Below are 27,918 nucleotides of genomic sequence, written 5' to 3'. Positions count from 1 at the left end.
AGGGTAAAGAGTGTGAAATAGGTAGACTAAAGCGGGGAAGAGCTTCATGAAAGGGTGAAGATGAGGACATTGGGTTTAAAGAAGTGTCGCTGAAATGGTGAATTGGTGTCTATGTCTGTCTCTATGTCATGGTGTCCATGCCTGTGTCCATGTCCATGCTGCGAAAGCTGCATGGACAATAGGCACAGGTATAGACATAGACTAAGAGATATACATAGGCTGAGACATAGACATAGACACAGACGCCGACATAGACTTATATAGACGTAGACAGATATATAGACGCAGACACTTTACTTACTTAATAAGCCAGCTCTGATACATGCGAAGTTGCATCTGCGTTTGATGGGGGCTATCGAAGTGTACAAATTTGTTAGTGGTGAACATTACCTGTCAGTTCTGGAGGTATTTTAACCTGGCAACATCTTCTTGTCTTGGTAACCTTCGATTTAGAAAGTATACTTACTTTAAATCGTCCAAGTATAGCGTTGGTCTTGCGGGTCATAATTGTTTTTTAATGTTATTTTAGAGCGAATCTCTTACGCGCCCGTTCCTGCGTTGAGCGACGTTGGCGTCGGCGTAACCGATAGAGCGAACGAGGACAAAAGAGAGCGAACGCGGAGTCTGTGGATATCATGATCCACTGGCCTCTAACCTCGCTCTCTTCCTCCGTAAAGCGCGCTGGCCCCTCGGTCGGAGCGCGTGCGCATGCAGGGCTGGCACGTGCACGGCGGCTGGCTTCGCTTGTCGTAACGGGGCTGTCGGCGTTCCGCTTGGTTCGCGACGCCTGCAGTGCACAGAGTGGTGTGCGTAGCACTCGAGCGCTGGCAGTATCTCTGGCATACTCTGGCAATAAGTGACGAGTGTTACATTGCTACAACTGCGGATAGCCAAAACTTCAGACACAGCCAGCGTTGTCCCAACGCGAAGCTGCGCCCAGGATTCGCATTAGGCAGTATCGTAATTGTCGGGGAGGCCGAGCAGTGAAATTTGGAGCAAAGTGCACTGTCCTGCGAGTTTCTGTAAACAATTACACTTCTCGTCGTTCTGTAGAACGTTCAAACAGAAGACGATGACTCGGGATCCCGATCCCTTTGGTCTTTTTGAATAAAGTTCCTCGCTCGCTCGATCGCTCGCTCGGGCGACTATTAGAAGCAATCAGTGCACGACGGTGTCGCTTTAGCCCGCAAAGAGCGCAGGTGTCTTCCGACTGTATGCGCGCGCGTGTGTGTGGTGCACGTGCTAGATAGCGTCCCCCGCGTTAATTTCAGACCCAGTCACGATTGGCCCGAATCACTTTTGCCACAAGCGATGGTTCGCTGAGCGCCATATATATATATATATATATATATATATATATATATATATATATATATATATATATATATATATATATATATATATATAGAGAGAGAGAGAGAGAGAGAGAGTACAAGGATATCCACTGCCTGCTCTAGCCACCAAGCACATAGACCAACGAGGCGCTGCATAGACGCACCCGGGTTTAGGATTCGCTACACTGTCTGAAGCGGCGAGTGAACTATGCATGTAATTACCCAAACCCTCTTTCTGACTCACGTCTTAACGTTCAGTCTCTACTACTTGCATAGCCGCGTCTCGTCATACGACACAAAAGGCCACGATCTAATAACCATGACAATCAATCAAAACGTAGAAACGTTCATGTGCACGCTCTAGCGTGTACATGAATGCGTCTCCTTTACGTGTGCGTGAATGTGTCGTGTGTGCGCTGCTTCATTAATATCATACTACGCAGTTCTTCGACTATCAACACTACGAACACATGTTGTGTAAGCGGTATTTAACATATTCGTGTGCTTTTATAGACTACGTGATTCTACAGCAACGTAGCGGAAAGGGCTTAGGCAGTACTCTTCTTCTGTGGCATCTACCACGTTGTGGAAATTACACGGGCGTGATATTACTACGTGTAAGCTGTACCACCATGCCTTGTCCTCCATAACAACAACGAAAACGAAGATAACAGCGCTTACTAATTACAGGCTGCCTTTGGAACGATATGTCTGCCACATCGAAATGTAACAGCCTACTAAAGAACACGCATGCCGTTAGTTCACACAGCTCCGCCAGGTGGCGTTCGTAATGTTGTCCGGCACGTAAGAACCCACACAACTGTAATCCCGACTGTGCTCCAAAATACCGAATCGCCTGCATGCATCTGCAGACGTCGTTGCATTTCGGGAGTCGTGCAGCAGACGACGACGCCAGTCCCGTTAACGCCGAGTACTCGACAATGGAACTTAGGCTACAGTGTATCTCTGCGTCAAAGTTTTTGACAGCCAGGAGCTTTCGCATTGGTCTTTATCGCGCGTTCACGACGCGCATACCAGTCGATTTCGCGATCTTATCGACGTAATGTCGTCTCCCCTTCCCCTGCCCTTTCCTTCGCCGCTTAGCAACACGCGTTGTTTCATTCCCGCGGCATTCTTTACCCGTCACGTTGTTTCCTACGCGAGTGGCCTTGCTCGTGGTGGCTCTGCGAGCGATAAGTGGGCGGCGATGCGTGCAGTGTAAACGTTCGATGGACACATTTCTTTCCTTCGCGGCGCTTATACACGAAGCTAGCGAAGCAGCTGCGGCCGCGTCTCTCTTTTATGACCGGTGCGTGCGTTGCCGACCCGCTAACCCAGTTCGAGGCTGTGTACGCCGCCGCGTCGTAGTCGTGCATTCCGTTTTGCGAAGGAGTCCGCGCGCGTGCATGCGCACGCGTTCGAAACTGATACGTCGCGCCGCCTGTATGCGTTCGTGCGTCGTGTTTAATGGCGGCCGCGCGCGTCTCGCTGCCCCGCGCCTGCGAGGTACGCGTAAAGTGCGTTCAAATGTGCATTACATTGCGGATTGTGAGTTGGGTGTGCTGTGCGACAGGGTGGATGCGTGCACAGCCGAACGATTCAATATTACATGCTTTCATGCGGCTCGTATAGTCGGTCGTTTGTACGTTGAAAATAGCTCTCCACGCCTTGTTTCGCCAACTGTAGTGTCACGCGCTGTGTGAGAGAGTGTGAATGGGTTGACTGCAGTATTCAGGTTTAGACATGGGCGTGTGCAGACTCCTGCATTGCGGTCAGAAAGGGGGGAGGGGGGCACCATGACATTATAGTGACACCCCCCCCCCCTCTTGCCGCCCGTCACAAACTGAAATTTTAACTCGCCTGCACAATAAAGAAGCTGCACAAACTGCGTGGTTTAATTCCAGTGAAACATTGATTTTAACCTAAATATTTTATTACGGCGCCGCGCACAGGAACTGCACCCAAGCACTTTCATAAATTTGTGTCAGGTCAATAACCCCCCTTTTCATTTCATAAGTTAAAATCGCCGTACTTACGAAAGAGTCCCACTCTGGGCAAGTATTGCAGCCTAGTTATAAGGCTTGACTGTGTGTGACTGTTCTCCGCGATCATATAAACACTTTTGAAAATGTCGAACGAGTCCACTGTTCGTCAGCGATACGAAATTGTATAGCGGTAGGTGAGCGTCTTTTGACGGTTGAGAGCGGATGTGTTGTAACAACTGTGACCCTCGTGCTCTTTTTGAGGGGCAGACCGAAAGCTAGACCAATACTTTCAAAGAGCATGTACAGCCACGGACAAATTAAACGGGAACGAGAAATTACTAATTGGAACAGCTTCCGCATGTGATGACTAGAGAACGCAATCTTGAATCGGTGATGACGTGGTTGGCAGAGATTTTATGAGCCCCGCACTAAGTGTGCAAGCCGACATTATGCCTACATTAGGCGCACCGGCCGAATAAAAAAAACGAAAGAACGTGTCTTAGGTAGGCCTGATTTGTTGGTATGTATGTACCTCACCAAACAAGAAGTATAGAACTTAAACTGCAGGTTTTTATCAGTTGATTAAATGATGAATCGAACTATAAGTTGACTCTAACATCAAGAAGAGAGGCTGAAAGCTATGCCAATGATTTGACGGTGCGTGTACAGTCGGAAAAATTAAACGTCAACAAGAAATTACTAAGTGGATGAGCTTCCGCAAGCGATGACTACAGAACAAGTTGACTGTAAAATAATTCCATTCCCGACTTTGTTAGCAGCTGCAATTCTTTCTATTGAAAATCGAATTAGGAATGTGTAATCATGCTCGTGAGTACCTTAGGGGCCATTTTGACTTCTAGGTGCATGTCCATTACATTCATAGGAAGCGAAACAGACCTCGAAGTACATCTGAAAAAATGTCACGTCACTGCGAAATCACCTGACTGTCTACGGCGTCCCACAGAAGAAGAAATGAAGGACCTTCGTTCAATGTCAGGACGTGGCTATAGGCCCTCGGACGACATCCGGATCTCGTTGACTCCCGTAGAAAGAAAACAAAAACTAGAAAGACAAAAGCCTACGAGGGAGAGGTCACTCATGTCCGCCGATGGCCGCTAGTTGCCGCTGCTAGAAACAACAAAACGAAAGACTCCTCGAGGCCGGTCGGCAGGAGGGCCTCCATCCAAGCCAAGCCAAGCCTAGCCGACCAAGCCGCTCCCGACTTGTCGCGGGGCGCCTTCAGGTAGCCGCCGCGGCTACCTACGCATGCCTCGTTTAAAGCGATCGAACTGGTGCGTCCCCCCCTTTCTCCCTACTTCTTTTCTAGCCTACACCGACGCCACTCCCCGATGCAAGAGGAGCAAGAGGCAAGACGAAAAAACAAAAGAAAAAACCTGCCTCCTCCGGAACGCAGGGAGTCGTCGTCTCATCGGGGCAAGGCCCAACGGAGGAGAGAAGATGCGTGCTCGGCTTTTAAGAACAACGCCAACAGCTCTTACAACAACCTGGCAAGTGACTTGGGCCCTCACTCTCTGCAAAACTCCCATCCTCCGAAGAAGGACGCCTTTTTTCTAGCGGAGGGCTCCTTAGACAACAGCGCAGGTCGCATCGCAAAGAGGTGTGGCACGCATTCCCCGGCGCGAGACTCTCTTCCTCTCTCTCTCTCTCTCTACAGCTTCTGACGCTAGTTCCTACGGCGGCCGGCAGGCACCACGCGGTGCTTCTGCATCACCGTCGTCCTGGTAGCTAAGCCTAACTTCTCTTTTCTCCTCGTCTTTCCGGTCCTATGTGTTTATATACAGAAAGCTGTGCCTACCTCCTTTCGCTCTCTTGGCGTTTTCACTCACTCTCCCCTGGTCACCGTGCTTTTTTTTCTTTAGATACGACAGCCGCGTAGAACACTTGCTCGTAGGCCCTTCCCCTGTTGTCGCAAGAGAAAGAAAGAAGAGTATGGCGATGTGCGACTAGTTGAGGTCGAAGGCTTCCGAGCAGCCTCCTAACACTGAAGTTACGTGCCAGCAGCTTCTAGGCGCCGTGTTCTGTCTTCTTTGTCTTCTCGGCCGCCGTATCCAACGAACGTTGAAGAGGACATCGAAGGTGTCGACCGCTTCTAGGGTGCAGACGACGCAAACGTCGTCTGCTACTGCCGGACGGCCACTGGCGGCCTCTGGTTCTCCGCAATGGCAGTTTCGAGTCGCACGCTATACTGTTGCCTTTTCTCACGCTGAAGGCCCGAAACTTCTGTCCAGCAGCGTCTGCTCCTTTCGCACCCTTACGCCAAAACGCATTGGACGAGAACGGCGGGCCCTTGTTTCGGTTTGTTCATCCGCGAAGACTTGCTCGCCTCTCGTATATATCTTCTTGTTTCTTTCCTCACAAGCAGCGTTAGCTCATCGCCATCTAGCTTCGGGCCGGCGTCTTTTTGTTTTGAAGCAGCTGTTTCTTTTTCCCTCAGCCGGTCGCGGCCGGCCAGTCGCTGCCGGGCCTGCCAATGTTGCTGACCCCGCAGATTGGTCCGAGACGAGAGGTAATAGGAAGAGAGCGAGAAGATCCTCCTCGCCACGACTTCCAGAGGACGTCGACGAGAAGATGCGACCTGACGCTTGGGGGAGAGGAGGTGCTCGAGGGGGAAGGGCGAGCGAACGAGATCCGAAAATAAAGAGGACTGGAAAGCTTTTCCTCCGCTGCTGCCCTGAAGGAGCTATAGATGTTTATATACTATAAGGGAGGAAGAGGGGGTAGGACCACATGGAGGGACCGGTGCCTACTATCAAGAAAGGAGGGGGGGGGTCGCGATGGGAGGGGGATCTCCGGCGGGGTGTGGGGGGCGGTTCTTGGTTTGGGGGGTGAGGGGGGGTCGCAGCCAAAAATCCGGTAGCTACGAGTCCTCAAGGACGTGCACCGCCAAATTAAAGTAGCGCGATCATCTCGCGTCGGCCAGCACGCGAAGACGGAGGAAGAAGAGGAAAAACGCGCATGTGCGCGAGCCCAGGAGTGTAAGAGAGTGGAGGAGGAAGAGAAAAAAAAGCGATGAACTGCGGAGAAAGGAAGCACAGCAGGTGAAGAAGTTGGTAGCGTAGTAGCGATGGTGGAGAGGAGGGGTTCACGGTGTCCAGGCTTCTCTGGTGCATCAGAATGGCACGGCTCGCCGCTTGACGGCGCTTCTGTAGCGCCGTCGATGACGATCTCTCTTTCTCTCGAATAGTGGTTGTTGGTACCCTGTACCCGCACTACTGGGCTTTCTCGTTGGATTTCGAGATCCGCGCATGCGTCCCGCGTGGCTGTTGTGTGTCTTCGCTTTCGGTCTTGTTGATCGAGCTTCGCGCCTCTGCGTTGGACGTTTCTCGTTTCTTCATCTCTTTCGCTGGCACTGCGCTCTACTGTGGAAAGTCACGCTTTTGTGTTGATGTCGAGCCCTTTTCGACATGTCCTTCGGTATCACTCATTCTGTTTTAAGCTCTCGTCACCTTCATTTACAGCCACCTTCCATCTTCTAGGGTCTCTGCGATGTCTCCTCCACAGCTGTTGGTGACTCGGCTGCGCGAAACGGACGCGCATGCGCAGTCACTTGGTGTCTTTCATTCTCTCTCTTTTTTTTTTTCATTTCCGAATTTCGCCTACAGCACTATCACGTTCTTGTCTATGTCGCAGGTCTTATACGGAACCTACAGAACAGAAACAAAAGCAGCCGCCGGTACGCGTTAAATAACGAAAGACAGAAAAAAAAAAGAAGAAACCGGTCGGGTCGTCGCCTTCTTCGCCTCATCACCGCCTATTGAGCTTTCAGACAACGTCATGCATCACCAGAAAAAACAAAAAGAAAGAGGCTTAGATCGTTCGTTGTTGTCGTAAACCGGCCGGTGTGTCTCCTATAGCGTGCCAGGGGCCAGTTGGGCGACTTTGCAGGGCCTATGACGTCGCCATGATGATGGTTCCGCGGACGTCACTTGTCTTATTACGTTCCGCAAGGTGGCTTGATTGAAAGGCGGTGTTCTTCGGTGGCGTTGTCTCTCCTTCGGCTACGATGTGCGCATGACTTGTCTGTTCTCTCAGGGACCGGTTGCGCAAGAAGGCACGTGGCCGCCTGGTGATGAAAGAATGGGTGTCAGAGATAATGGAAGTCGTTGCTGCTGCGAAATACCTTGGACAGGTGTTAGTGGGCAATGAACGATCATATATACCAGTTTTGTAGGGATTGGGCGAACAAGCTTCAAAAGGTCGATCTCTGGATCTGTACCACCCTGATTTCTAGGCCTGTACAGAAATCCTGTTGAATGGTTCCTTGGTGAACACGTTTTTTGTTCACTTGATGTTGTAAAAACTGCGCTACTTCTCAGCGAAACTCAATCCAGGGTAAACTTTCCGTTATTAAGGCGAAAGCCTTAGATGCCTCATCAAACGCGAAGAGCGACTGTCGGTGGCAACATGAGTGATGGAAAAATCACGGGATTACGTCACCTCATGACGTCATTACAAGATTTTTTTCATAGTGACGTTATCATGGCATAATGACGTCATGATGACGTCACAATTCAACAAAATTTATGACGTCATCACGTGACATCGCCATTCGGTCAAAGGTGGGCCGATCCCGGAGACATTGCAAAAGCACAGGAGGTGCACAGTTTCCAATGCCTCCGATCCCAGAGGCAGTGCAAAACTACGTTGGGTGTAGAAAGCTTTCGGGAGGGGCGATCAATACAATCGATTTAGAAGAAAAAGAAGTTAGATTATAACTTCCGCCGTCGAGTCGTCTTAGGCAAATGCATGAGGGACCGTGTCACATTTTTATATATTTACATCATTGCCTAAAACTATGGTCCAATTCTGGAAGGCCTTGTAGGCTTAGGTGAGAATTCATTGTTTTTTCTCATTGACTCTCAATACACCTGCTTCACGCACTGTATAGTAAGAATATCGACTAGCTCTTCCTCCGTTCGCTATCATGCGATGGCACAAAAAGCCAGCAAGCCAAGTGGCGTTCCTCTCCGAAGCGAACGTCACGCTTACGCCAGCCTAACGGAAGGCATTCACTTACATCCACGTAAGACAGGCCGTTTTTGATGTCACACTGACAGGTGAGATCCAAGAGCTTATATATCGAATATTGCGTCACGCGTGTAAAATGAAAAATCTGTTGCGTAAGGCGATTGTAGAGGTAATCTGTTCGACCTTGCTGTAAGCTTGTTGTGCCAAGGGTGACTGTTGGTCGTTGATCCGATTGTCGCGCGTTGTTTAGGACATCAATTTGCGAGATTGAAGGCGTGAGTACCTGCCTTGCTTTTTGATTTTTATACTTTGTGACGGATAGTACGCCTTGCATCGAACGCGTGTAACTTTTGTTCGCAGATGAAGCTGGCAGGCGTTGCTCTTGAGCTGACGTTTGACGATGACGCTTTCAGGAAAGGCGACACAGGTTGAATGCAATACACGTCAAAATTTGATGTTGACGAAGGTTTATTGGAGCGCATTTCGCCCGTTTCTAATGAGTTACGTGATTATGCTTGAGTGTTTTGTTAAGAGAACTGCGCGGAGGAAGACATCAATTCAGCTCGACATGAATGTACTGCATTATGGTTCAGTAATCCGGTGTGTATTTGAGCATATCTGGTTGCCAAAGCTGCGGAAGTTGTACGGATTTCACAAAAAGACTTTCAAAGACTGGTGCACGGATGGGCAGCCTAACGATTTCAGTGTCATTCATTGTGGTGTTGTGTCCGTTTAGAATTTTTACATGCTGTTTCATAGCAGCAGCAAATGTTGCACCCAAGAAACTTCCGGTCACTTCAATTATCACTCTCTAACGCCGAAGCAGAAAGCATCTTTTTGAAGTTGTGCCAGGGTAAGGAAAGACTCTTTTTCCGCTTTCAGGTAAAAAGAAGGCGCTTAAAGTGAAGGACTAACTCTTATGATGTTGTGTGTGCAGCTTAGAAAAATATTTATATAAAATATTTGGCCAGACACAGGGAAAAAAGTGTTGAAAATGTGCCGGTTACTCGCTAATGCTTTTGTTCCTCGCCAACGCTACTCGGCTACTCCGGCGCACAAAACCGGAAGTCGTCCAGAAGCTTTGTTTGTAAACAGCGAAAGGGTCCATAGCTCTACTATCATAGACACAACTTAAACCAACAGGCAATGAATCCAAGGATAGCATGTGAGATGGTATTTGTAGTCTTTTAACTGCATTGCAGTAATTATAATGGAGAAATTAAAACTTACCGCTGGTAGGGACCGAACCCACATCCTTCGGACAACGCGTCCGATGCTCTACCGAATGCGCTACAGCGGCCGCCGCCCTTCCGTCCACTTTATCGTGTTGACCGCCGCCGTAGCTCACAATTGGTAGAGCGTCGGACGCGTCATCCGAAGGTTGTAGGTTCGGTCCTTACCAGTGACGAGTTGTCGTTTCGTCCACTTCAATTTCGTCACATTTATAATTTAATTGCCGCGTTACACTTAAAATACTACAATTATTGCCCCCTGTAATTATCATGGCTTCATTGTGAGTTGGTTCTATTCGAACGGTGTTTTCTAAGAAACGTGAACGAACTCACAGGGTCCCTTGACGACTCGAAGATGAAAGCCATCTTTTTTCTCCACAGTCGATGTATTGATCCTCCTATGACCACTGCTAAAGCTTTCCGCACCTAACGTAGTTTTCCATTGCCTCCAAGATCGGGAGCCATTGAAAGCTTTCTGCGCCTCTCTCTCTGCGCCTCACCTAGTTTTGCACTGCCTCCGTGATCGGCCCACCCTTGACCAAGCGACGACGTCGTCAACATGTGAAGTCACCTTATGTGACGTCATGACGACGTCACAAATTTTGGCGATCTGTTACGTCATGATGGCGTCATATGGCGTCGTCATCGTGTGATGATGATATTTTGCGTCACTCGCGCTGACGCCGACGCCGCGGGACGCCGCCGACGGTCCATTTTCGCGTTTGATGAGGCATCTAAGGTTTTCGCCTTATTGTACTGCTGAAAACACCACGTATAAGTCGAGCAGTGCCAAACGCCACTTGATCTCCGTAGCCCCCCAGGCAACGAGTTTGCTTCCCGAACCTCCACCAGTGGTCATCGTAATGAAGACGCCCCCCCCCCCCCTCTCCTTCTTACCTATTCTCGCAATGGCGGCGGCATGTGTTACGCGTGACTGGCCCTTTCGCCGAGCTGCGCGGATGTAGTCCGGCGGATATTCGTCATGGTCGTCGCTGTGCCCGGGGAGTGAACGAACGGCGAAGTGGTCAGCAACCATGCAGCGATGGGTTTTAGTGGGCATGGCTCGCGGTACGGGCCGCGCTGCGCCGCAGCTTCACGGGCTTTCTGGCGGTTTGATTCCCACGGCTGCGTTGGCCGCATTGCGTACGAATACAGATTTTAAAGTCTGCGTGGTCTTGCATTGTACTTTAGGTGCGTTACGTCGTGTAACACCGCTTAAATACTTCGTTTTATTGATTACTGTAGTCAAGGGGTGGGGGGTTCAACTTTCCACTCATCCGAAATTTTTTAGTTTGTCGCGTGTGTATACACACATACAAACGCACGCACAAACATACATCAAGGGTGGTTGACCCTCTCCCCTCTCCGAAAGAAATTTAGGGCTACGCCCCTTGCTGTGTAGGTTAAAATGACGTTAGCTTAGCTACCGACATCTTAACTAGCTTATCCATCGGCCTTGCTCTTCTCTATTCTCTGTCTTATCTATCGTTCCTACTTTCCCCGGCCCCACGTGTAGGGTAGCCAACCGAACCCGTGCTTGGTTGTCATCCCTGATTTCTTCGTTGCCCTCTCATTCTTTGTCTGGGTAATTATAGCCATTAGCTACGAGGTCTCCGAAGGTCGCATACAACCACAATACAACTGCTTGGTCATTAAGTAACTTCCTAGCACGCACTTTCTTGCGGATTGTAGTTGTTTCAGATGCTAAAAAAAGTAGCGTGCTGGGGAAGGAAGAAGTGGGAACGGCGCTTCACCTTGCTTGCGTTTCCGGCCTTGTTAATGCTTTTTTTTTACGCTGTACGTTAATTCTTCAGCTCCAAGAATCTTAGAAGCCACAAGCATGGATATTATGCAAACAATATAACTAAATAAATCAATGAATACGTTTCCATTCTGTCTATTTCATTGACTAGTGGAAAGGGTGGTCCACGTTTTGTTCTCAATCTGCTAACCATCATTTGTACGTATGTCTTGTCGATCCGCCGAAGTTCCATTTTTCAACAGCTTCCTCTGGAGATTTTTGGTAGAAAGCTCCAAGACGTCCGGGCGCGTGGCCTTCGAGATGAACGCGAGGCAATACGTCTGTGCCACGATCTCTAAGGACGTGCCGCTCTGCGACACAGACTCTCTCTAGTTTCTTTTCATCGTCATCCTCATCGTCGCCTAGCGCAGATGAAAGGAAAAAAAAGGAAGGGTAATCTGGGGCGAATGAACAAGTCTTGGAGTTACCAAGGGCCAAACCAATTATGTACGGAGGCCCGTGTGTGTGTGTGTGTGTGTGTGTGTGTGTGTGTGTGTGTGTGTGTGTGTGTGTGTGTGTGTGTGTGTGTGTGTGTGTGTGTGTGTGTGTGTGTGTGTGTGTGTGTGTGTGTGCGCGCGCGCGCGCGTATACGAATGTGTGTTATTGATATGTTGTGTGTGTGTTCACTCGACGTTTTTCTTCGCTCGTCCGTTCACTCGTCGTAGCACACTCGCGCCCAGTTTTGTGTCTTATTTTCTTTTCTTTTTTTGTTTGTTCTATCGCTGTCCTTTTTCTTCATCGCTGCTCGGTCGTCGTTCCAGCCTTCACCTTTTAACCCGTTGAGCACGCTTGACCCGGCGGGCGGCCTGCCAAGCGGCGGACTCTAGCACGATCGGCCTCCGGCGGCCTGCCTGATTTGACGATGATAGAGAGAGAGAGAGAGAGAGAGGGAGGGAAGGGCATAGAGAGATAGAACAATAGAGGTAGATAGAGAAAAAGAGAGATAGAGGTAGACAGAGACAGATATAGAGGTAGAGGTAGATAGAGAGATATATATGGGTAGATAGAGGCAAAGAGAGAGAGAGAGAGAGAGAGTAGATAGACAGATAGAGGTCAATAGAGAGAGAGAGAAATAGAGACAGACACAGACAGACAGACAGACAGACAGACAGACAGACAGACAGACAGACAGACAGACAGACAGACAGACAGACAGACAGACAGACAGACAGACAGACAGACAGACAGACAGACAGACAGATAGATAGATAGATAGATAGATAGATAGATAGATAGATAGATAGATAGATAGATAGATAGATAGATAGATAGATAGATAGATAGATAGATAGATAGATAGATAGATAGATAGATAGATAGATAGATAGATAGATAGATAGATAGATAGATAGATAGATAGATAGATAGATAGATAGATAGATAGATAGATAGATAGAAATAATCACCAAGACTTCGGGTCCATAAGGGTAGTAGTGGTGGAGTTACGGGGATGATTGCGAGAAAACTTCGTTGGGGGAGGGGGAGAGGATTCTCCTAGGTGGCGGAGAGGCGGAATGGCCTGCTTGTGCACGCGTACTGTAGACGTCGAAGAAGCATCGGTGATTCCAGATTTCTTTTCTTGCTTTTTCGCGATCGCACGCTTTCTCATTTGACCTTTTTTGTGTAGGGGTATTGCGAGACGTGAGGCCGGTTATTTTTGTTGTTTTTTTTCGCCTGAGTCGAGGAATATAAGAGAGAAGTATTCCGCGCCGCAGTCGACCCTGTTTGAGGTCGTCTTCTGGCGTTCGAAAAAGGCCGAGGGGCAGCTATGCAGGATGCGGGGCAATCATTCTTAGCAGCAAGTGGACGAAGCGCTTCTATAGCTAAGGAACGACGCGTCAGGGCGCTGATTGAAAGAAAAAAAAAAAAAAAACGAAAACACAGAAAACGAGATTCAGAAAGTTGGCTGTAATCCATGTGGCTGCGGATTATAGAAACTCACCTGCGAGCATCGCGCGCGGCTTCGGCTCGCCTTTTAGGAGGACACTAAAGACGGCTATTATGTTAAGCAGCTTTATAGAATCGCGCTTTTGCTCTAGCGATACAGAATACAGGCGTACTGCTACACTAGGAGGTGATTCATTCTGAAAAGTTTATAACTCGAGCTAAAAGTATTTCGGCAGTGTTATTTTGCGCCGAGATGGCCCACATGCGAAATAAAAAAAGAATCTTTCTTGTTCCGGTATCATGGAGTTAAAAGTACCGGAGTGGTTCGGGATGAAAGTGGCATGCTCATGTCCAAGTCTGTTGAAACGGAAAAAATTTCATCAGCTCATTTGTAATTCGAAACCGCAATGTAAGAAGCCCGTTGCGGCCTTGAGGACGAATGCCGTTGCAAATTTTCGACACACTTGTTCTTTTTGTTTTATCGGAAGGTTAATTATCCTTAATATGTTATGACCAATCCAACTTCGGTCTTACGTGAAATCACATTTTCAAGATCTTTATCGCGTAAAGGTCACAGCGCACGTAGCAAAACAGGCACAAACAATTAACTCGTCTTTCCACTTCAGCTACTTAAACTATCCTGGAAAGCACCGTTGGAAATTGTTTTACAGTATTTCATACTTTCTCCTTCTTCCTTTCTTGCATCTGTAGTTATATAATTGTATGGGTTGACGTGCTCATCATGTAGCTAGACTAACACATCCAGCAGTCGTTGGAATCTTCCTGTATGACCAAATGTTATCCTGATGTACCTATAACGCTTTCGGTACTTCAGGAATGCCTGAGGGGTTTTGGCAGTGACTGCGATATCAATTGATAGGCAACATCTAATTACTTCGTTAGTGCTGCGGGACCATGTCGGGCTTGTTTTGACATGACTCATGAATGCGTAATTTTCGTCGAATCAAAGAAACTTTGGATATTTGCAACTCTGGCGACCTGTGACAGATAGGCGATTGTCACTGTTAGTGCGATACACTATTTTGTCCTTAGACGCACGACGTCACGCTGACAACCGAACCAATTAGAGTGTATGTGCGAGCAGGTTCAAATGAGAAAGTGTGATGGTTGGCGACGATGTTGCCACAGGGTGGGGTTAGCCTGGCAGACCTGGCCGGCACTTGCTCCGCCTGAGCGAATCTTTCCATGTTGTATATGTCTCACCATACGTCACTTAAACCCGTCTCTCGTAGAAAACGTGAAAGAATAGTGGCCACTTCATTGCTAATCATCCGCACACCATTAGCACTTGTATATGTAGAAGCGCAGCGGAAGATAATAGGGTGTTTTCGACCCAAAGCCCTTTGCGTGTTCTCGCTTTGGGCCAAGCCAGGAGGTAAGAGTTTTCGAATAGGGTCTGCTGCGCTTTGGACACGACCCCTATTCTATAGGTCACTCTAGTCTTGGCCAAGAGCCGTCGCTTCAGCGGGTGCCGTCATGTTTGTTTGACGCAAAGCTTTTGGGGCAGGCTTTGGGGCTCCCGCTAAATTCGATAAATAGCGTCCCCAACGCTAAACACAAACGCTGTTTGGGTCTCGCGCATGCGCAGTGGCCTCGACGCTATTTATTTTGGGCCCCAAAACGGGCCCTATTCGAAAACGCCCTAATAACAGGTTAAGGCGTACTGTATACATGACTCGATATATATTGCAGCTGTGCGTCTTTCGTCTTTATTTTGCTTGCGTCAAAGGCGGGTAACTAAGATTAAAACTGCATTGCGATGGATTGTTCACTCGCAGGAGTCTACTTTTCAGTAGAACGATCACACGCACGCATTTATGTCCAAGTGCTACCCACAGTACACGGAGTAACACGTCATAATGATAATATCTGGGGTTTGACGTGCCAAAACCACGATATGGTTATGAGGCACGCCGTAATGGAGGGCTCCGGGAATTTTCACCATCTGGTGTTCTTTAACGTGCACTGACATCGCACAGTAGACGAGCCTCTACCATTTTGCCTCCATCGAAATGCGTCCGCCGCGGCCGGGATCGAACCCGCCGACCTTCGGGTCAGCAGCCAAGCTCAATAGCCATGCTGTTCCACCGAGGCGGACAACACACACGTCAGTTCGTAGTTCACACGTAGCTGCGCATCACAAACGCTTTTTATCTAGACCAGCGTCCCCTAAGAAGTCTTTTAAGATGGTGTTTCAGTTTGCTAGATGTTTTTTCTTTACTTGTTATTTTTTTATATTTGGGTATCTAATTTTTTTTCCGATGCAAGACTTGCAGAAATGAAGCAGCCGAGGTAATATAAACGTCAACCTCTCCACAGCAAGCCATTTAGAACAGAATACTGTATTTCGCGCAGGAAATTCATGGTAGGCTGGCTTCCTGTCTACGTTCAAATGCTCGCCCTGTGGAAGCTCTAGCCGCAATGTGTGTTTGTTTATACATCTTGTTTATTTGGGCCGCATGGCGCGCTTGTTTGTTTGTTTTCTCGTGTCGCGTGCCTCCTCGCCACGCAGGAAAACCGGAGCGGCTGGGCCTGCGTCGTCGCATAATAACAACGTGTTCGCGCGCGAACTTTCCGCATCACTGCTCCTCGTCGCCGCAGTGGTAAAAAGAAAGATAAAAAAAGCGATAAGAACGCGAGCGCGAAGACGAAAGCGAAGCCGCGCACACCAGATGTCGACGATCCCGTCTCGCTTTACCAAAACTTGTCGGGCAGACAGGACAGTCGTTCCTGGAAGTCAGGCACGATGACACTTGTTAGGCCTAACCGACATAGGAAACTACAATGAAGGTGTGCACTGATATAGCTAGGTATACATGCAGACAAGACAGATAGACGGGTGTAGACGTCTAGATACGAATAGACAGATAGATATGCAGATAGAAATGTTTAGTTGATAGGCAGGTAAAGGTAACACAAACAAAATGAACCAGAACCAGAAGATCGAAGAGAAATAGACAAACCAGGAGAAGAACCGGAAGGAAAATACACTAGACAAGTAGAAAAATATGGACAGAACTAGGAGCACTGAACAATCAACGCAAACACAAACAGAAGAACGATATAAAGAAATGTCATGTGGAGAAAAAGGCAGGAGTCAGAAGATGTTACGTTTATTCGTGCTTGTCTTCATGAAATCGTCCCCATGTTTTCTTAGAAGGATCGACCAACGATCAAGTGTCGTGTTAGAAAATTACATTGGGTATCCAGGGCACTCGAAAAACAGCAGCTGCATAATAAGCAGCAGATGAAGTACTCGGAAGGAAATACCAGTAGGAAAAACGTTAGCAGAAATGGTGATATGAATCGAAGAATTTGAGGAAGAAATAGTACCAGATGAAGTTGAAACCGCTAGCTGGAGATAAAACATAAATATATTGGCTAGAAGAAGAACAGAAGTGTAGGTACAAAAATCACAAGCAGAAGATAAGAAGGCAAATAGAAAAGCAAGAAGGAACGGAAGCAGAAATTGCAAGGAAAACGCAAGAAACACAACCAGAATGTATAGGAGACATAGAAGGAACAGGAGCAAAAGATACGAGAAAAGAAGATGTACAAGCCGAATATTTAGGCACAGAAAAAAACATAAAAAACAGAAGAAACTGAAAAAGTTACAAGACTGAGGAAACACAAGGTTAAAACACAAGAGAAACCGAAGAAACTGGATAGAAGATACGAGAGTAACGGTCAAACCAAATAAGCAGAAGCAGAGGATAAAAGAACGAACGAGAACCAGAATATAGAGGAGAAATAGACAAACCAGAAGTGGAAACAGAAGCAGAAGACACAAGGCAAATGCAAAAACCAGATGGAACAGAAGATGAAGAAACACTGATCGACCACCAGAAGCATAAAGAGAATAACGAGATGAAGAAACAGAAGCAGACAATAACACAAAGAACCCAAACCAGAAGATATAAAAGAAATAGACAAACCAGACGAAACGTAAGCAGAAGACACAGCACAAATACAAAGACCAGATGAAACAGAAGCAGGAGCACTGATCAATCAGCACAAACACAGACAGAAGAACGAGATGAAGAAACGGGAGCCCGAAGAAGAAGAAGCAGAAGACTATGCAAGAAGTAAAAAACAAACGAATAAATGAGGGCTGCCGCTGAATAGTATAGCTACTGCCGATGGCACGTGAAACTCGTTTGACGGGTTCGCCGTCGCCATCAGCCCCTCGCTCTTCTGGACCATCGGCATGCACGCCCGCTCGTTTTCAGTCTCGGCCGCTGAGGCATCCCGCGAGCGCACGTGCGAGAGTGTTTGTGTTCGTATTTCGTCGTTCCGCACGGATTGCCTCGAACCAGCTAATTAACGACTTCGTCCTCTTGTTCTTCGTTTTCTCGCCGTTTCTCTCTTTGTTCCGTGCATAGAGATTCGAGCGCCCGAAGCGTCGGTGTTTGAGATTAGAGAGCGATGTCTGGCTAAACGTGCACTTTTAGGCTTAAAGGAAGGGAGGGAGGTATGTTCAGGTATTCGAAGAAGTTTCGTTATTAAGAGCGAAGTCTGGCGCCCGTAGGGCATGAATAACTTTCTTCCTGAAATTCCTGAGGTTTCTTGTAATCGCCTTCGTACATGACGCTGTCTTTTGCTAGTGGTCTCGTCCGCCTAGAAGGAACTTGAAGCATTCGATATACGCGGAAATAGTCTAGGGTGTTCCAACTAAAGACGATAAGTGGAATGTCTTCTTTATACGAACATTAGATCATCTTCAAATACGGGGGGTCGCAACCAGTAATGCTTCCCTGCGGAAAGCCAAAAATGGTGTCGCCCCGCAAGTATACTCTCCTACATAGAACGAAGTTTGTTACCCTCGACATGGCGACAAAATTCGTGTAAAGGCTATCAAACTTACTGCAATATGTTTGCTCATTCGCGTTCAGTGTCACGTTTATCGCTTCCTTATGAATCAATTGTCACTTATACCTTATCTCTTATTTCACTTAAGGTGTCCTTTTGCGATAACGCTCATGTACAAAAATTTACTATATAAATTGTGAAAAGGACACCGATAGAGTATAAGACGTTAACTTGAACTGGCTGCTTCAGTATCACGCTTCAAAACAACCGAAAAGACGAGTACCATTGGAAAAGCGTTTGTGTCATCTGCTGACTACATTCGTGTATTTTCTCACTGTCCATTAGCGCGTGAAGATAACATTCAATGTGTTATGTTCCCCGCGAATATGCCTAGAAAGGCAAGAACTATCTGATTGGATTAGTTACGTTCGATCTTAACGTCATCTATCTTAAGATACTGTGTTGTCAAGTATCGATTATGCTTGATGAGAATGCTAGATGTGAACGTGCGATACCTGTACATGGTGGGTCTCCTACAGATACGAGTTTCTGGTAGAAAATACAAGTATCTTTCACAAACATTTGCCCACTTCTCGGTGGTCTCTAAGACCACACTGTAGGCAACGTTCTCCTACTCTGCGCTCGTTAAGATGACATAACTTGACGCGACCCTCCTGGGTGAGTCATCAATTTTCGACCCCCCCCCCTCCCCTCTTCAAGACCTCACCGACCGGTTTGTCTCCAGATGACCCTCACGATTAGCTGTCACCATGGCAACTGTAGATAGAGACGTTTAAGTTATGGGGCACACTTGCACAGCGTGGTGCCTGTGTCGAGTCGAAAAAAAAAAAAATCTACTGTCTCACTGTGATGGAGATTGTTTTCTCTGTTGCGTTTTGCTGACTAAAGAAGGATTGCTCTGAAATGGCAGGGCTAAGCTCTATGGTCAGGGAAGGTTTGGAGAGTATGACCGGTTTGCCTTCGGCTGACGAATGGTGGCCGTCGCCATGACAACTGTACAAGCTGAGCTTTATGCAAAGGGCACAGTTGCACAGCGTGAAATATGAATCGTATCGTGAATACACTATGCGCACGGTGTCGCACTTGGAAGTCAGGTAACATGCGAGGGTTTATTGGTCAGCTGCCAGCTCGTAAGAAGATCACGTGCTTTGTGACGCCAGAGGGAAGAAAAAGTGTATTCCATACTCGCCGTCATGGCTACTGGCGGCGCTGACTAACACTCCTAGGTTGAAATACACATATATACCCCATAAAGTGGACGGGAGGGTGACAACTGCCGTAGCTCAGTGGTAGAGCATCGGGCGCGTTATTCGAAGGTCGCACGTTCGGCCCCTGCCGGCGGCTAGTTATCTTTTCGTCCACTTCACTTTCTTCACATTTTCATCATAATTACAACAAATAATATCCCCCTATACTTTCCTTGGCTTTCTTGTCGGTTAGTTCTAATTAATGGAAGTCGACAAGTATTCCTTGATCTTGTTTTGCTGAATGTGCATGAGGAGTGGGCTGAAATTGCAAAACCAAGTGCTGTAGTTAGGATTGCAGTGGAAGTCATCACCGCTTAAACAATTATTCGCGGGGTTCTCTGATTCTTTGTTTCTTTTTTGTATTGTTATACGTAAAGAAATGATACTCAGTGCGCACAAATTATTCACACTTTTCTGGACGTGTTGAAGACGCATTGCTCTTCCTTAATGAATCTTCAGCACACGGAATTGACACAGGGAAAAAGACGACAGGACGAAGTGCTGACTTCCAACATATAACTAAAATAAAAAAAGAAAATTGCGTACATATAACACAATTCCTTGTGCCGAAGTTTCATTACGTATCCGCGCCAACTGGATACCCTAACATTGCTTTTCATGGAGCCATGTTCCATGTATTGGGAGTAGGGAAGCCCAGTTGCATTTAATGCAAGATGAACTGACAACGGACTTCTTTCTATTTTGTGTTTTGCAGGAAAGCTGCTCATCCAGAAGACGGCGGTGACCCACAATTCGGTGACGCTGCAATGGCGGATGCGACAGTACCCGACCCCGTACCCCGGTGTGTTCTACACGCCACGATATGTCGGTTCTGACACCAGGTGGACGAACGCCGAGGTGAGTTACTCACTGAACCAGCCGTATGAGAAATTTGTACACCCCCCAACACCCCCCCCCCCTCCAGGAGAATCCTGGCACCCCCCCCCACCCCCCCCAACATCGAATTTATGGATAAAGCCCTGACACAAATCTCTGCGAGATTATCTTCTAAAGAAACTCTTATCTTTTAAATGAACGAAAGAAGACGGTAGGATTGGGCATGTTGGTACAACATGATTAAGTATCAGCGCAAACGACAAAATTGGACAGAAGAGCCCTTTGTCCTCTCTTCTGTCCCCGTTTGTCGTATGCGCTGACATGCACTTTTAGACAAAATAAAATTTTCCAATAAACGTTCAGTTGGCAGTCATCTCTTGTCCTCGTGGTATTCGTCCGCTTGGTGTGCTAGTCCTCGTCGCGCTGTTTAATTATCCGCTCTAATTATGAACCAACTAGCCCTCATCAAGTTGTTACTAAGAGTATCAGCGACATGTGTTCAAGGAATGGCTCGTACTGAAACCAGTCTGTAAAAAAAATTTCTGACTTTTCCTAAGCGAGCTGTCGTAATACGCGAAGCATTTAACCGTGCGATACAATTGCATAGTGGACAGCGTTAAGGCCACATAAGCCAAAATTAGCCGATATCAACAAGCAGTCAACATGAGCCGACATGGATGGATGGATGGATGGAAATAACTTTATTTATACGTCCTGTACAGGGTGTTGCCACCTGCCTGGCTAATCCCACGTCGGGACTGGGAGGTCAAGCCTCCCAGCCCTGTCATGGGCGTACTGGACAGCCAGGACTTGGGGAATATGGTCGCGAGACTTTATCATCCCTGTAAACCGTTCCCGGGAAATGCCAGGGCCAAGCGACCCACACTCCCAGAGCATATGCTCAAGTGTGCATACTTCTTTCTTGCATGCCTTGCAAACAGCATCCATATCTTTTATATCGTACCATGCATTTGCCTGTGCTGGTGAGTAATAAGACTGTGTCTGTAATTGTCTAAGTGTGACCGCTTGTGCTCTGTTTAGTCTACTGTGAGGGGGTGGAAACTCTCTCCTCCCCAAATAGTAATGTTTGGTAATTTCATTATATGTCGTGGGCGTATCCCGTTGTTGATTTTCGAATCCAGCAGAATCAAAGCCATATGTAAAAGCGGCCCGGTCCGTAAGTTCGCGGGCAACGCTGTTGGCCGATTCATTTGGATTCATGGGAATGTCATCGAGTGATCCAAGGTGCGCTGGGAACCAATATATGTAATGTGTATCAATGGCCTGTTTACTATTATTAATTCGAACTGCTTGTGGTGCGATCTTGCCCCTGCTGAAGGCTCTGATGGCTGGTTTTGAATCACTGTATATCTCGGTGTATCGATCATCCGTCAGGGCCAACGTGATGGCAACCTGTTCAGTGATTTCCGGTTTGGAAGTGTAAACCGTGGCGCAGTTGGTACACCTGCCCTGGTGGTCTACTACTACCGCGGCGAACTTAGTTCGGTCTTTATGTAGTTAACCAGGGTTGCTATTCTGGACATTGTCAAATTCTGCTCTTTTGTCACAATCCGCCATTGATCAACACAGATTGGATCAGAGGGCGGCTACGGCCTCTCTGATTGGCTTAAAATGACGCCATTACAAAATTTGACAAGATGGCGGAGTTTGACAGTGTCCAGAATAGCATCCCAGTACTGGCCCACAGTCAACACCTCCCAACATTGTCAATATTGATATTACGCGAGTTAGTGCGATAGGCCTCTCAGAAACCGCACACCTTTTCCTCAAAACTAGTTAGCGTTGCAGCGTATATTTGTCTTTTACTTTAGTTTTATTCCACAATTTGTACGTCTGAAGTTACATTACTGGCGATTTCTTTTTCGGAAATATAGGCGTGGAAATGTATTTTCTTTTGTCTACGATGACTTAAACCCTGAGCAAAAAACTATTTTTTTAAACTTCTGATCCTTCTTATGTATTGCTCCTTCGCAAATAAACAGAAAACCAAGCGAAACGTTCAAGATAACAGTTGTCTGGCTGCAACAACAAAGTTGGAGTGATTCCATGAGAATTTGTCTGTAACAGAACTCAACTTTGCCATATGACGCTACCATCTTTCCTGCTCACGTGTACGCGTTCGAGGAGTACACGTAAATCGTAATGCGTACACACGCGCTAAGAAGTTCGCTTTAAATAACTTAAACGGTTAAATTTCTCTGCGCGAAACATCTGAACGTTAGTTCACTGAGAAAAATGCTTACTGTAGACTAAACCGGAAGCGAAGCGGCCTTCACAACCTTTTGCAACTTCTAAACCATCCGCAATCGATGCTTTCTCCAGCAGCTGTGCTGAGCATTTCTGAGGCCTTGCTTATTGGACCTTGGTGCCTACTCTGAGACTCAAAGAGGGCGCCACGGCTACTGTGAAAGACCGAAGCGCAGGCCTAGCGGTTCTGCTTTATTTGTGGTCTGCTAAGCACGTGAGCGCGGGTTCGATTCCCGTACACGATGACCGCATAACTACGAGGTCAAGACACAACAAAAATTTAGCTTTAGGTACACTTAAATGATGCCAGGTAGTCAAAATGATATATTCTGTAGTTCACTAATGCGTTCTTCATGGTCTCCTCCAAGTTCTGGAAGGAGACGCTTCATAATTAAAAGAAAAAAAAAAAAAAACTCAAAGGGTCCCTTATGCATTCGCCTAAGACGACTCGAAGGCGAAAGCCATCTTTGAACCTTCCCCGCCCCCTTCCGAAAGCTTTCTGCACCTAACGTGATTTTGCACTGCCTCCAGGATCGGAGGCACTGCAAGCTTTTTGTACCTCACATAGTTTTGAGTTGCCTCCGTGATCGGCCCACTTTTGTCCCAGTGGGTACGTCATGTGATGACGTCACGATGACATCACAAATTTTGGCGATGTGTGACGTTATAATGACGTCATATGGTGACGTGATCACGCGATGAGGATTTTGTGCATCACTGATGTAGACGCCGACGGTTAATTTTCGCGTTTGATGAGGCATCGAAGGCTTTCGCCTGAATAATTTGTTCGCAGCAGGCTGTAGTTGTGTTACAACAAGTGGAAGACGGGGGGGGGGGGGTGTAGTCGTGTAACGGTTTATTTGCGAGTGCACAGCATTTGCGCATGCGACTTATTTTGTCTCGTACGTGTTTGAAATCGCAGCCCAACGACCATTCGGTGACGCTGAAGAATCTCAGGCCCAACACGGAGTACGTTGTGAGGATCATGCAGGACGGAACCCAAGAGATGATCGTCGTACGGACGAAAGGTGAGATAAATTGAGCTCTTTGACCGTGGAATGTGCAGAACAAAACAAAAAACAAGTGCAGGTCTGGTACCCGTGTCCCAGGCGATGAAGGCGGGCAGTGTCTACAGTCAATGCAAAAAGTTTAAAAAATAGATATTCGCAAGCGCACCTACACACTTTCTAGATGTATGAAAGTTGGCAGATAAGAACTTCCAAGGACGTCTTTTTCTCCTCTTCCATCCGATTCCTGGCGCAGTAGCACGCAAGCTAATGTACGCTGGCTAATCACTCTACTTCTCAACATCGGTATAACAAACACGGACGAACGAGTTATCGGATAGAACGAAGTAATGAAATTGTCTGGCCGCTATGGCAGTCGTACAGATATACGTTTATAATGAATACCCGACATAAAGAAGCTGTCTTGATGTCAGATGCAGCTTCATGAGAACTAGGCTTAACCGTACATACTCAGGCTAAAGCATGCAAGAGAGATAGAAACAGCCAGCTGGCGCGAGATGCTGGCATTCCCGTAGGAGATCGCAGGGTAGCACCCTTATTCGACAGTTTATCTAGGAGGAATAAAATATTACGGTGGTTACAGTATTTTGTTGGCTAAGTTACAAAGGAAGACACGGTGAAAGAAGGAGAGGTCAAAAAAGAAGGGAAGTCCGTTAAATTAACTCAGCTTTCTAATTTCGCCGCCGTCGGTCCAGGCTAGCATGGCAAGATCCGTTACTCTGTTTCTACACAAGACTGATCCAAGACATATGGTCGCTCAATATACAGGCAACAAGCTCTCTGTATAAACATTCGTGCACTGCAGTTTCACGCGTCAAACGTACGCGAACCCTTTTGAACCGAGCAGGAAACGATATGCATTGAAGCGCTGTGTGTAAACCGCTAACCTTTTTGAAACGTCGTAAGTTGTTCCGCTGACTATATAATAGTGCTATCCTCCTCCCAAAGTAGCCATGAGTTAATGCATGCTTCGATCACTGTGGGGTCCATGTACATCATCGTGAAACTCCGTGCAAGATATAGCACAGTCTCCGCGTGTGAAGCAATGGGAGGGATTCATCAGTCTATTACTTGGTCGGAATTACAGCGCTGTGAAGGCATGCTGCCCGACTCTCACACGTGATGCTTTCTCTCTCTCCCTCTGTCTAGGCTTCTAGACTCGCCGAACTCGTATATCTATCACCCCACGCTACGAGTCATTTCCCATACTGCAGATATAAGAGGGGGGGGGGGGAGGGAGTGCAAATAGCAAACACATACATACACACACACACCCTTTTGTTCTCGACGGTAGTCGACATAGCGGCGAACGCTCTTAACGCCACCACCGGCCGCTGCTCGTATATTCGTCCAGCACCTGCTGTCGCCCGAGCGCGTTTCTTCCATCGGCAGCCCGAGTAGGTGTGTACAGTAGCGCCCCCCTCGCCGCTGGTTCCGGAGCGGAGAAAAGCGGCGCCCTCTATGCAGTCAACAGCGCGCGAGTGTTTCTGTAGCGTCAGCTGTTAAATAAAAGACAGACACAAAAGGAAGTCGTTAAGGAAAGTCGCTCGCGGACCAAGCCAAGCCGGCCGCAGTACCTGGCTGGCGTCGGTGACTTCAGAAGGCGACGCTGGAACGACCCGCATTCAAGAACCGAAAGTGTCTATACACATACACAAAAAACACGCCTTTAGAGATGCAGAAACAAGAACCGAAACTATTACTGATGCTAGAGGGAAGATGCAAGAGTCAGGCAGCCGGTATGAAGCGGAGAGGGTATGAGAGGAGAGGAGAGAGGGCTGTCGGGTACGTCGGCGAGTCCGTTCGTCCCCTTTTGTCTTTTTTGACTTGTCGGCACGCCGGAGCGATGGGACGTGGCGACCGAAGGAATGCTCTGCAAACACGCGTTCCCTTCGGCGGCGTTTATAGTCTGCCGCCGACCGCTGTAACTGCCGCCCTCTTGGTTCTGTTTAGGTTTAGCGAGATGGCGTTCCCCCCCCCCCTCATTGCTCTCTTAGTTCTCCTTTCCCACGCTGGGGCGCCACTTTCTTTGCCACTGCCGCACTCGGTCGTTCGGCGCTATCGCCCGGCATTCTTCGGTGATGACTATGCTGTTTTACGAGGCCGGCAACTCCTAAGCGCTTGAAACGCGGAGGAAAGGGGCCTAAACGTCGACAGACGTTTAGGCCCTTTTCTCTCAAGGCCTGCTCTTCTAGCTAAAGCTTACTACGTGATTAACATGTACTCTAGCACGCACCAGATGCGGTTGTGTTCTTCGTAGGCAAAGGCTAAAATAAATTTGGTAGCAATCAAGACATTAAGCGAAAGAAATGGACCCGGGCCGGCCACGTAATGCCTAGGACAGGCATGATTAAATAAGGTAGTCGTTCAGACAGGGACACAAGAGAAGATATCAAGGCAACACAAGCAGCACTTGTGTTGTTTTTATCGAGACAACACAGATGTCATTCATGAAGACCACACAAACAAGATCAAAGCAAGAGATCAAGACAACACAAACAGCACTTGTGTTGTTTTTAGCAAAACAGCCCACACGCCATTGATGAAGGTCACACAAACAAGATCAAAGCAAGAGATCAGGACAACACAAACAGCACTTGTGTTGTTTTTATCAAGAAAGCCCACACACCATTGAAGGCCACACAAACAAGATCGAAGCAAGAGATCAAGACAACACAAAGAACACTTGTGTTGTTTTTATCAAGACAACACAAACGCCATTGATGAAGAACACACAAACAAGATTGACGGTGCTGGCGCTTCAACCTTGCGTCAGCAGCGTCAGTACCGGGTAGCAGTCGTTTCATCCGTTTCGCTGCAGCCTCGCGAGCACGCGCTGCTTCGGGATCCGCTACCCTGCGCTTACGTTTCGCTGCAGCTTCCTTGGCACGAAGCTCCGGGTCCGCTTGTCGGTGTTCACGTTACGCTGCAGTCCGGGTCCGCTCCCCTGCGGGTGCCGGACTGCAGCGCAACGTGGGTCCGCTGCCCTGCGGGTCCGCTGCCCTGCGCTCACGCTGCGCTGCAGCCGCGCGAGCCTTCGTCTCTTCAGAAGCGGCGTGGCGGCGTTTCCGTAGAGCTTCAGCTTCCCTTGCACGAAGTTCATAGTCGGCTTGGCGCCGCTGCCGTTTCGCGGTAGCGGTTCGAGCGCGCCGAGCAGCAGCAGCGGATGAGTCAGACTGCTTTTTACCGCTCATACCATTGCGCTCCCGCTGAGTGTCACTGAAGGAATGCGCGCGCTACCGCGCGCAACCTGGGTTTGTGGTGCGCGGACCAGCACCTTGTAGCGGATTCTTCAATAAATTCCTTGAGAAGCGCCTCTAGCGGGAGGAGCAGTAACTAGAGTGGACGGCGTCTCACATGGGAGGTAGGGTCGAGCATAGCTGCTTCGCATCAAAAGACGCACACATTCCCTTTTTGTGTCTGATTATTTCTCTCAAGTTTTATTCATCAATTGAAGCAACAAATTACACAAACTACACATGTCGTGTCAAATAATTATCTTAGTGTCACGTGCTACTGTTGGCGACGTCAGATCACAGTCGTCTATGTAGAGGACCGACGTTACAGCACTACCGTCTACGTAGGGCCATTCCATCGTGTACGTCATCGCTTCATTCTCTGGGCGCGCGCCCGCGAGAAGAAGGGCAAGCAGCGCTCAGCTTGAGATTTGACCCATTTCCGCGGCGCGTAGCGTTGCAAATTTTGGCAGACGTAATTGTGAACGCCCAATGTCCAAACCTGGTGAGGAGCCCTTTAAGCCGCGTTCAGACTACGTGCGCAACGTACGGATCGTCGGTAAGGATCGCGACCGTAAACGTAATCAACGTAATGAGCTTGTTGAGACGTTGTTGTATTTAGCGTAAAGCACGTAACGTTTCGGGCGTGAATGTTGGCGGGTCCGCGACTTTTACGACCACTACTGATGCGACCGTTACGGCACGACCAATGGGCAAAGCAGTTTCGGTTTTCACTTGCCGCTCTCGGGGCTTCCGGTCTCCCCAGATTCCGCGTCTTCATGCGCGTCTTGCCATGCAGAAGCGTGTCTGTGGAGCTGGTTTGCCCGTGTTCGTTGTTTTGTGTTCCACGCGGCAAGTTCCACGACGAGTGCGGAAGGGCCTTCATTGTGCAGCAACGAGTTGCTCGTCGATGAAGGGCGTCAAAGACCGATTCTCTACGACCAACGGCGCCATGTTGGAAAATCAGAGCGGTGATTGGCCCGTCGTAAAAAAATCAAGTCATATCCACGGAATGAATGATGATAAGTGGGCGAAGCTCGAGAGGGGGAGATCATCGGTAAACCGTAACTCTCCCGTGAAAGTTAGCCCATTACATCATTAGAAAGACGTAAGACTATAAGACACTGTAAGACGTATAAGACACTTTTATTTTGTTCTTGTTCGTTTGTTGTTTCGTTTCTTCGTTTGTTCTTTTCATTTCGTCGTTGTCATGGCGGCTGGAT

General features: G+C 48.0%; 1 protein-coding gene across 4 annotated transcripts in view; it reads left to right on the top strand.

The window, feature by feature from the left end:
• LOC119373998 (uncharacterized) overlaps nt 1–27,918 on the top strand; it is a 172,254-nt gene that overhangs the window by 90,072 nt on the left and 54,264 nt on the right. For all 4 annotated transcript variants that reach the window (XM_037644057.2, XM_037644054.2, XM_037644056.2 and 1 more), the window contains exons 2-3: nt 20,042–20,184; nt 23,354–23,459. In XM_037644057.2, the coding sequence (XP_037499985.1) occupies nt 20,042–20,184; nt 23,354–23,459 (249 nt within the window). The remainder of the gene's footprint in view (nt 1–20,041; nt 20,185–23,353; nt 23,460–27,918) is intronic.

The sequence above is a fragment of the Rhipicephalus sanguineus genome, chromosome 11 (genome assembly GCF_013339695.2).
Source record: "Rhipicephalus sanguineus isolate Rsan-2018 chromosome 11, BIME_Rsan_1.4, whole genome shotgun sequence".
Classification (NCBI taxonomy): Eukaryota; Metazoa; Arthropoda; class Arachnida; order Ixodida; family Ixodidae; genus Rhipicephalus; species Rhipicephalus sanguineus.
Note: the sequence above shows the minus strand (reverse complement) of the source record. Positions and strands in the feature narration are given on the sequence as shown.